This window comes from Pecten maximus, chromosome 14, assembly GCF_902652985.1.
Source record: "Pecten maximus chromosome 14, xPecMax1.1, whole genome shotgun sequence".
NCBI classification, from domain to species: domain Eukaryota; kingdom Metazoa; phylum Mollusca; class Bivalvia; order Pectinida; family Pectinidae; genus Pecten; species Pecten maximus.
The window spans coordinates 7,495,319-7,506,727 of record NC_047028.1 but is presented as its reverse complement, the minus strand read 5'-3'; the positions used below and the strand labels follow the sequence as shown (position 1 = coordinate 7,506,727).

Here is an 11,409-nt window from a genome sequence, read left to right as displayed (position 1 = left end):
TCGGTTATTTTCATGTGTCTGTGTAAGTTGTATGCAATGTGAAAGTAGATGTATTTAGTCTGTTTCGATGTCTTTAATGTTAAATCCTGTTTTTACAATATCGCATTTGATTGTTTGACGAGTAATCGCTACTTAGACGATGCTCCATTTATCATGTAAAGCACAACTTAGATATCCGTCGTCGGTAAGAAAAGCGCCATCTACAATGTAACAATGGCGGAAGGACCGGTAGCACGTTTGCAACAACTGGAGAACATCGAGAAAGATATTGCGACGGCAATTCAAAGTGCCGGTAAGTAGAGTTGATGACCAATTTGCTGCTTTCTGTTGATAGATTGTGAAACAATGGTTTGCACTTATGTATATTTACACAGGGGATCATTCACCACTGGTTAAGTATGTCATTGATACGTAATAGGTCTCTATTTACAGTTTCATGTTGTATTCCTCATTTTGGAGTTACACTTACAGACTTGTCTCTTACAGGTTGGGTTTTACAATAAAGTGTATAAGACAGACTTGTCTCTTACAGGTTGGGTTTTACAATAAAGTGTATAAGCTGTAGATAGGACGTTGAACAAAATAAAACCAAATCTGTGAAAATTGGCAAAAACGAAATCTATTCAAATAAAAGTTATAGAATCTATATGTAAACTAAAAGGACAGGGAAAATGCACGGCCAGACCGAGGTTCGAACTTGGGACCACGGAATACCAGCCAGATACTCTACCAATTGAGCTACCTGGTCACAGGCGTCCATCCTAGTCCAGTTCCGCTCTTATTAAAAAACACATTATTCATTAAATACTGTAAACTTTCAATATTAATCATTAATAACATAATATAGATCTACACATTATCTAAACTTTCTTTAAAGTCATGATATATATACAGAAATAAATATTGAAATAATAATTTTATTTTCAATTCCTTAATAAAATGAAATATAATTTAATTACATTTTAATAAAATATGAAATAATAATATAAGCAATAAACTTTCATAGAAACCTAATTATAGCATAAATTGTGTGTATAACTGTCTCTTGGGGACCATGTATTAACAATAAAACAAATATTCCTTGTAGACTAAACAAATGTTAATAGTAATATTAACAGAACTAAAGTAATTTGTAAAAATCTATTTATTTATATATATATGTAACCGTTGGTGAGGAATTCAAGGAAACACCAGGTTCAGTATATTGGTTCTTTATTATGCATAAAGACCTACAAAACATATAACATGGACGTAGTACATTGACCGGAACAATTACAATATATTTAAGCGACAATAGTACACAACGCGACCACGGTTACAATTATGCAATAGAAATTTACATTTATATAAAATATACATGAAGACAGACTTACCAGGGCTAGCTACAATGTTGTCTGCTCTGTCCAATGGCATGATGGAGAATGAACAGGGAGCGGGGAACAGGAATGATATGTGCAGGGAATAGGACGAAAAGTCCGTGCAACACTCTCATCCAATCGAACCTCTCTCATACGATGACGTTTGAGAAGAGTCCTTGCACGCACGGGACATACATGTAGTTGACACATGCATGTCCCGAGCGCCCAAGGGCTACATATAAATTATATTAGACCCGCGGCAGACATGGTGTCTTATAGACTCTAGGTAGACTCGGAGTCCACTCAGAGTGCACTCCAAGTTTACCTGGAGTCCAAACGGAGTGCACTCCAAGTCTAAATGGAGTCCACTCGGAGTGCACTTGGGTGTAACCTTTAGTCTACACTCAACTGTATATACACAAAAGTGGTGCAGTTATCAGTCATGCAAATACTGAATTACTGTGGGCACAACGTGGTTGGAAACATTTGAGGTTGATAAGTTCCCACAAATGTCCCTGGTGTACCTGTGATCAGTCGGTTGGTATGTACGCTAGTTGACAATCACCAAACTTCACTTTAGTCTCTTCCTGGATCTTTTATTTGCCATTGAACACAAGCTTCAGCTGTTAAATCATACATGTTTTTAAGTTCAAGTTAATGGCTGTGGCACTGAGTTTCTGCTGAATTGATGCTCCCAGTATACGGGTAATTGTCTGTACATGTACAGTTTACTTTTTTGCTGATGTGTGTGTGCACAGAGTCCAGCAAATATTTACCTTAATATATTAAGATGGCTCAAGCTCACAGGATATTACGATAGCTCTTGAGCTTGCAGGATAGTAAGATAGCTCAGGCAAGCAGGATATTAAGATAGCTAAATGTAGCAGGATATTAAGATAGCTCAGGCTAGCAGGATATTAAGATAGCTCAGGCTAGCAGGAATTTTCGTTTGGGCAGTTTAGCCTAGTGGTAGCATATCCACTCACTGAGCCAGGGGTCACTATATATATATTTCAAGGCCCAGCATGGGCAGGCCTAGGACTAGTTATTTTTTACAGATTTGGTGCTGTTGAACACTCCAAGTGTCAGCTTTAGGATATTGATAGGCTTCCATGGAGCCAGAGAGCTTAGGTTGTCTTCGGAGGTAAATACTTTGTGAAGGAGGGAATATATAGTGTAAATTAAAAGTGAGGAGACTGAGTATAAGGTCAGACCAGTAGTTGATTTCCCTTTACCCAAGTGGTAGGATGTCTTCCTGGAGTGTGAGAGGTCGCTAGTCCGAGGCTGAGGGTATTTTTCATTTACCCATTACAAATCATCAAAGGCTGATGATATAGTCTACACTGACATGTGTCCAGGTAAAATATCCTTTATAAGTGTTAATGGATTATTCATGATTAATCATTAATTACAGATAATTGTTATGTTTGTACATGTTACAGGTCAGGCCCTCCAAGAACTATCCAAGGACAAGCCTGTATTAAAACAAGTGGAGACTCACACTACCAACTTCATGAAGATATTGATGGAGGTAGAGAAAAAACTAACACAGCAGATTAACTACCTGACTCAGGTATCTACAGGTAAGTTCTCAAGACCATGATCCAGGTACATATATACATTACAGTGATTCTACTATTTGGTATGTTGTAATACTGATAGTGTACGTAACTCCCAAAATGGCATTGAGATATAGTTGTATAGAATATATAGGAAATATACATTTTAGAAGATACACAGACTTTTCATGGTTATCACTACTTCTTACAGTACTGGACAGATCTTTGTCAAATTGTTCATACAGGTTTTTTGATGGGGCCGAGTTGTGCATCCTCACACTGACTGCTGACATCAGGCCATCTTGAGGGTCTGACTTTATCACTAAAATGAATTTAGATATCTAGGAACATATCTTTCTCATATTTTGAAAGTTGGTCTTTCAATTTTTTGTTTTGTCTAAGGTCAAGTTAATTGGGTTAAGTTCACGGTAGGGTTTTCCATCAATTAATTATAAGTGGTAAATATTTTGCTACCACAACATGAGGCAAAGTTGATTTTAGGTTAAGTTATATGAATGAAAGTCATATTGTCAAATGTCAAGAAACTATGAAGTAAAATTGATTTGCATTGAGCAAGGAGTTACATAAACAAAAAGACAACATTGCCAGGTCAAAGTCAAGTCTAAACACTCTCATTTACTGATGAATAGGTCGGAATAAATAAAATGAAATGGTGTTGTAATATTACCAGTAAAACCAATGTTGTAGTAAATTACACCAGATATTGCTAGATGAAAGGTCAAGGTCATTTTAACATTTAACAATCAATAAATATGATAATGGTTATGGAATAAAATCATTTTTGAACTTTGATTGATGCAAAGTAGACTGTTGTGTTATATGATCGAGATACCAGGGGTCAAAGGTCATTAGGTAATTGGTAAAAAAAATCATAAAATGTGTTCACCTTTCAATGCAGGTTATATAATTAATGTTCAATGTTTTGGAAGGAAAATTCCACTTTCGTTTTATAGTAAAACAATTACCTGGTAATCATAAACAAAAGTTTGGGGAAAACAAATGCAAGAAAATTGTTTAGATATTTATTTAAACAAAATATTTTTGGCCACAGAAGGTGAACAATCAATCTGGGATCTCTGGTCTGAGTTATGATAAAACTCCTTGTATATCAGTGTCAAAGTTGAAGAATATTTTTTTAGAACTGAAGAAAATTTAGTTGAATAACAAACAGTTGATGTTAAAGGATATTATTTAATTTCTACATTTGTCTGAACAGGTCAGCCCCATGAAGGGTCATCCTACGCTGCCCAGAAAGACCTCACACTGGCCTACCATCGTATGGACCACATCAGAAGTCGACTGATGGATCTTGGCAAACTACATATTGAACACCAGCAGGCACAGAGGCAACTTTCAATGACCAAGGGCCCAAATGTTCCAGGGCAGATGGGTGATGGCAGCTAGGGACTTTGTCTCTGACTTAATGTATAAACTAATGATTTGAGTTATATGCCCTTGAGTGCATGACTGGACTTTTGCCAATGAAGAGGTAAAAAAGAAAACTGATAAATCACAGAAGTTTCCTACTGCAGTGGCATAGTCTACGGTTATTTGTGGTTGAGAAGTTTCCTACTGCATTGGCATAGTCTATGGTTATATGTGTCAGAGAAGTTTCCTACTACAGTGGCATAGTCTACGGTTATATGTGTCAGAGAAGTTTCCTACTACAGTGGCATAGTCTATGGTTATATGTGTCAGAGAAGTTTCCTACTACAGTGGCATAGTCTATGGTTATATGTGTCAGAGATGCATGGACATGGGACACTGTAGGAGTCCCAAACATTGACTGAGAAAAACTCAGATGCAACAAAAGGCAGAGCTGTGTACCATCACAACCAACCCAAACAGTTCACCGGCACTAATTGACACACTGTTATACTCTGTGGGGTATAGAAAACTGCCAGTTTGCTTGTGCTGACAGACCCTAACAATTTCAAAGAACCGCACCGAAACTACCTTAACAGATGTCAGATCTTCCATAGTCTGTTGTCTGCTTGACGTAAAATGCAGTCAATGTATATGTGCTCGAAAGAAGATTGTCTTCAATACAGTCTCATCAATGGTTACTGGCATATATATATATACCGGGTATATGTGTTTTATGACAATGATACAGAAACATTTTTAGTAATGCCAGAGTTGAAATTTTCACTTAATCAAGAACTTTCTTAAATTGAGGGTCAGTTCCTCTGTAATCTAAATTAATATATAAACATTTTAACAATGTAGCGAGAACTTTGTAGAAGACCAAATTAAGGCCAATAAGATCATTCATCAAAACAAGTAACAGGAATCAACACTGTTGTGTTGTTCTGGTGAAATAATAATAAATAAACAACAAACTGATTCTTATAAGATTTGTTTATTGTTATGTTAATAGTATCTTTAATGAAGGTTAACAATATGATATTTAACAAATGTTAGACTCAGAATAATACTGGAATCTCCTATACAGTACTGTAGTCATGGTGAAGTGAACTCCAGAGCACCATGGGAAATAGTCCTCAAATATGGACGTCATATTAGTTTAGCTGTTCAGTGATGAAATAAAACCATTTTCTGGAATAATTATGTGATAACTGTACTATCTATTCAGTTGTTCAGTACTGATATTTTGTGACTAATTTTATTTTACTGTTGCTAAACAAATATTACTGACAACACTGGAGTATTCGGCGGGAAAACCGATACTTAATTGTGACAGTATTCAAACATGACACTCCAACACAATTCTCAAAACACAGTTGGCCTATTCCAGTTCTTATTCATACAAAATATATTGACATTAAAGAAATATTAGATTACTACTAAACAAAACAGATCTTGGTCACACTGCCATGGATTGTGGAGTTAACAGAACATATTATATCTAGGGAAGTACACACTGAACATCTTTCACAAATCATTTTTCCTAAGGATGTATTTGATGTAAAAAGCAGTTTAAGTAACAACTAAAACCAACATGGCGTCCACAAGAGTAAAGATGATATCACAATAGAACAATAGGAAATGGCACACAATTTTAGGAAGACAATCAAGTTTATGAAATTTTCAATTCAGATGAGACCAACTATCAGCAAATTCATCAGTAGTAAGTACTTGAGAATCTTTTAGTTATGTCAATGTTACCTAGTGGTCCTCAAGTTGATAACAATCGTACTACATGGATATCATTATCCCTATCACTTCACCGAAATCGCCAGTCACTATCCCTTTAACTAAATCTCCTGTCCCCATTCCTGCACCTTAATTACCCATCCCTGCACCTTAATTACCCATCCCTGCACCTAAATCTCCCGTTCCCATCCCTGCACCTTAATTACCTATCCTTGCACTTAAATCGCCCGTTATTGCATCTAAATTGCCCATCACTTCATCTAAATCGTCCATCAATTCACCTAAATTGCCCATCCCTTCCCTGCACATAAACCCCCCATTCCTGCACCTTTCATGTGTTTGATATTTATTAATGTCGTTCAATGTTAAGTCTAATATTTTCTATCAGAAGGACAAACTTTCACAGGGTTCCTGGTGTATAATCTTGTTTATCTTTATGCTGCAAAAACATCAGCACTGTACTTCTACATTTGGGCAAAAAATGATAAAAAAATTATACCGTTAAAAACTTTTGGCACCGATAATGTCACTTTGTTCATCAAATCAATATGATGAAATGCTACAGTTCCTTGATATGAGACAGAAACAAGTAAAATCATACAGAACTCACACATAGTTACTGTATATGTATATAGTCAGTGAAAAATCTGTAACAGAAGGGGCACATTTATACCAAATTGAAAACTGGATTTCCACCCTTGAAGTACCCTGAATGTTTGGTTATAAAAAAAAGATCACTCATGAATTTTAACTCTCTCATGGTCTTATAATGAAATCTAAATTAGAAACATTACACAAATCTATCTATAGTTTTCCAGAGTGAGACACTTACAGGGACTTGAGACATTTTATATCACAGATGTAGATAGCAACCAAAATATTATGCTTTCCTTTTCACGTACCCTGAACATTGTAACTGAGCATTTATAAAAAAAAAAAAGAAAAAAAAGTAGATTATGTATGGCACAGAATGATGTCCAACCCTGAAGAATGGAATTTACATCACAGTAATACAGGTAAAGAATCACAGGGAAATAACCCAACCCTGTCAGAATAAGAATAGAAAACGTTGTCTGTTTTGCAGTTTTCTGTGACAATAATTGAATGAGGAGATTCAACAGAGTTATGGATTTCTTTACAATGATTGGCCTAAAATGACCATAGTTATCGAGGGTCTGTTTGATTCCCAATCAGATCAGATTTCAGAGGTAACAGAGGCGGCTGTCAAATCCACTTATCCTGTTTACTTCCACTGGGACAAACACAGAACAAATATCAGCTTATAACTTATGTCATCATTAATTGTGAAAAATATGAGTTAAGTCTTGTTTTACTGAGACAATCTTAAAATAATAAACCTTTCGACTGGCACTGCATGGCACTAGTCTATATCAAACAACTTTGCAAACAGAAAGGAAGAAAAAAACACAACTTCATAAGCATTGTTTAAGGCCATATGCTACCTTAAATTAGCACCAATCATTTCAATTATCTAACTCAAGAAATCTAAGCTGAACAGTTCTGTTATGTTTATGAATACTAATTAACTCCTGGTTTTATACCTGGATTAATATTTTTTAAAACCTTTTGAAAATGTACCATTTTAAGGGAGAAAACTCCTACATAATCATAGGTAAATGACTGGCAGCATATAACCTTAAGTACACATTAAACAAAAATATTTCTAAATTTCAGCCTTGAACAAAATAATAAATTCCACATAATTGTGGAGACAATGGTTGATGAATTTCATCATACAATAAACGTGTGACCCATTCAAGGACACAAGGTAAATAACATATGCACTATCCAGCATAGGAACACAGAAGATCAAAGCATGGTCAACTTGATCTTCGAAATAATGTAAAAATTCAGATTTTATTTTCCAGATTGTTCTACTCAATACTTCGATTGTATTCATTGACAATATCCTTCAATCTACATCATGCATGTGTTTGAATCAATTGGCTCCTGATCAATTCTTCATTTTGTATTTGGACTTGAGCAAAACTACTACAAGTAAGATTGGAGGTGTGTGGTTCTATACCTGTGGTAGATATTTGAGCTGAGCACTATCCTTCACCAAGTACAGTTGAACTCAAACTATTCACAGCAACTGTCTTTTTCTTTTACATCAGATTGTATTGCTAGATTTTGTACCACCCACTGATTTGGTGTATGCTAACAAGTCTGTCAATGTAATATGGATATCACACAAGCCTACATTGTAATATGACCAGACCTGCTAGTAGCAGTAGTCTTGCTCTCGTGAGATACATGTACATGTCATTTAAAACTAGTCTGGCTTCAGTCTTGAGCTAAAGAAAAAAAACTGAAAATAAAAAATAAAACGTTCTTGATTTTAAATATGCTGGGAATTTTTCAACATATTTAGGTCTAATTGATGCAAATCACCCAAGTTTCAAAGATATAGGAAATTAAAGGAGTGTGTTAGTTCAACTTTAAAGTATTATAAGGTACATTTAACTCTGACAGTCAGAGGGCAGCAGAGCACTGAGCGGTAAGCATATATTATATGTTGTAGCACTGCGGCAATTCATTATAATTAGCACAGGAAATAATAATAAAAAATATATATATTATTCATAACATAGGTATCAGAATAGAATACATACATGTATATATATCAACATAAAACATTACCATTAACAAAGTATCTGTATGCATTATAACACAAAGGATTTACAATTTTTTCATAATTTTGTTAAATGTTCCAAATATATTAAATATTTACATATAAAATAGTACCTTCAATAATCACACCTTGATGAAATTTAAAAAAAAATATTAAACTTATTACAGAATCATATTCTTTTATAGCAAGACTTGTACTAGGAAAAGTTAAATATATTCACAATATTTAACTATGAACCATCAGTGTCCTGTAGTATTCAAACATTTTAATAAATGAGTTATTTCCCTTTATTTTTTAAAGTTGTATTTCAAGGTCTACTCAATACAAATCACATAAAATGATTAAAAATGTCAAAAGTGTCACATATTCAAAGCAAAGAAATGGATTTTGAAATGATCATGTATTAACATTTCTGTGGATATTTAAAACAAAACAATTACCAAGACATGTTTGTAAACTTTACCACTTTAGTTCAATCAGTGGTCTAGATCTGGGTCATGATCGTGTCAATGATTTGTATAAATCATAGTCTGATCATACAATATGTATCTACCATAAAAGTCGACGATAACAACTTCTACATAATAAATCATAGTCTGATCATACAATATGTATCTACCATAAAAGTCCACGATAACAACTCCTACATAATAAATCATAGTCTGATCATACAATATGTATCTACCATAAAAGTCGACGATAACAACTTCTACATAATAAATCATAGTCTGATCATACAATATGTATCTACTATAAAAGTCATGATAACAACTCCTACATAATAAATCATAGTCTGATCATACAATATGTATCTACCATAAAAGTCCACGATAACAACTTCTACATAATAAATCATAGTCTGATCATACAATATGTATCTACCATAAAAGTCCACGATAACAACTTCTACATAATAAATCATAGTCTGATCATACAATATGTATCTACCATAAAAGTCCACGATAACAACTTCTACATAATAAATCATAGTCTGATCATACAATATGTATCTACCATAAAAGTCATGATAACAACTTCTACATAATAAATCATAGTCTGATCTTACAATATGTATCTACCATAAAAGTCCACGATAACAACTTCTACATAATAAATCATAGTCTGATCATACAATATGTATCTACCATAAAAGTCCACGATAACAACTCCTACATAATAAATCATAGTCTGATCTTACAATATGTATCTACCATAAAAGTCCACGATAACAACTCCTACATAATAAATCATAGTCTGATCATACAATATGTATCTACTGTAAAAGTCCACTATAACAACTCCTACATTATAAATCATAGTCTGATCATACAATATGTATCTACCATAAAAGTCCACGATAACAACTTCTACATAATGAAAAAAAACCCAGATCTGGCGATATCTAAGGTACAAACTGATAACAAAGTTAGCTACGGCAAAATGATAATGTAAAAACAAAAACATCCCTGTGTAGAGGTTACCCTGGCCTAATCTCAGTTACTGTCAACATCCAGTCTCAATAAACAACGCAAACCATTCTCTAAGGATCTACTGCTAATGATGATGAGAGTTATTTCAAACCTAATTATATATATATTTCATAAAGAAAACCTGACAAAGAAGTAACAAGATAAAATGTCAGACACTGGGCCTTGGTTGATTCTGTCACAGTGCCCACTTATTTTACTCAAAATGCTACCAAAATTTTATAGCAAAAATCAATGTCATGTTAGGTGCGAAAAACAGTCATGTGAGAAGATGAAAGTCAGATGAACTAACATTTGAGTATTATAGACTTTCATGTTTAATGACTTCTACTATGAGGAATGTATTGAATTGATAATTGTTTAATTTTCATGTTTTCCTTGTCAAATTCCTTACAAGATCAGAAGGAAAACCTTTCCTATTGTCTATATCCTTATATTATCATACACTGCCTGGGTTAAAAGGTCAAGAGTTCATCACAGGCAATCAGAAACATCATTAGGCCATCCATTTTGTCTGGAATCGCATATCTAGCATATAAAACAGAATGTGGTTACAAAAGTGTTTTCCAAATTTTTTAACGTTCAAAAAACAAAAAAAAATCATCAGAATAGATAATGAACATGTTTCTTCAGGCGATCTTCAATGACTTTAAAATTGAAAAATTGCATGTCATTTAGATAATATACACAAAAATAACAAATTTATCAGTTTTCTATCTATAGCATTAAATCAAAGTGGAGATACATGTATATCTGAACTACATCAAAAATTGATTGAGAAGCAAGGCAAAGGAACCGAGAGTAATTCGGTAGCTCATGTAAACTGCTGGATTAAAACAAAAATGAAAACCTAGACAGCTTGTTTACACCACTCAAGTCCTAAAGCGGAGTATCAAAAGTTGAAACTGATCTTATGATTCACATATACACTGTTACTGCAGTCAACAAACAGCCATTTTGTTAACAGTCACATGACTGACACATGATGTCACTTCATGTCCCGGAGACTGCTGATGATACGCTTTTGGTGTAGAGGGTTGTCGATTCCTATTTCTGCCAGGTCATCACAACTAAGATTGGTCACAAAGTGCATGGTATCAAATCCATTTTTGATAAATCTCTCGATGTATTCTGGGAGGCTCAGCCCGAGTAACCAGTCAGTCACACTCGTGGGCCTCTTGAGTGAGTCGTACCTCATGCCATGGTCCTGT

The 11,409-nt window shown here is 34.3% G+C and overlaps 2 protein-coding genes across 2 annotated transcripts in view; one reads left to right on the top strand and one right to left on the bottom strand.

Annotated features, from left to right (window-relative positions):
* Window positions 1-2: 2 nt before the first annotated feature.
* Window positions 3-4,734, top strand: LOC117342231 (mediator of RNA polymerase II transcription subunit 11-like). Its single transcript, XM_033904287.1, has 3 exons — window positions 3-292; window positions 2,801-2,941; window positions 4,155-4,734. The coding sequence occupies exons 1-3, from the start codon at window positions 214-216 to the stop codon at window positions 4,340-4,342; spliced, it is 408 nt and encodes a 135-aa protein (XP_033760178.1). The 5' UTR covers window positions 3-213; the 3' UTR covers window positions 4,343-4,734.
* A 547-nt stretch (window positions 4,735-5,281) lies between these two features.
* Window positions 5,282-11,409, bottom strand: part of LOC117342227 (phosphatidylinositol 3,4,5-trisphosphate 5-phosphatase 2A-like) — a 62,866-nt gene continuing 56,738 nt past the window's right edge. Inside the window, exon 27 of the mRNA XM_033904283.1 lies at window positions 5,282-11,405. Within this exon, the coding sequence (XP_033760174.1) occupies window positions 11,187-11,405 (219 nt within the window). The 3' untranslated portion in view covers window positions 5,282-11,186. The remainder of the gene's footprint in view (window positions 11,406-11,409) is intronic.

What these genes read in the sequence shown, in the direction of transcription:
- LOC117342231 (XM_033904287.1), top strand. Translation starts at nt 214, where the DNA reads ATGGCGGAAGGACCGGTAGCACGTTTGCAACAACTGGAGAACATCGAG. An exon ending in GACGGCAATTCAAAGTGCCG is followed by an intron (nt 293 to 2,800) that starts GTAAGTAGAGTT and finishes TACATGTTACAG; the next exon opens with GTCAGGCCCTCCAAGAACTA. An exon ending in CCTGACTCAGGTATCTACAG is followed by an intron (nt 2,942 to 4,154) that starts GTAAGTTCTCAA and finishes TTGTCTGAACAG; the next exon opens with GTCAGCCCCATGAAGGGTCA.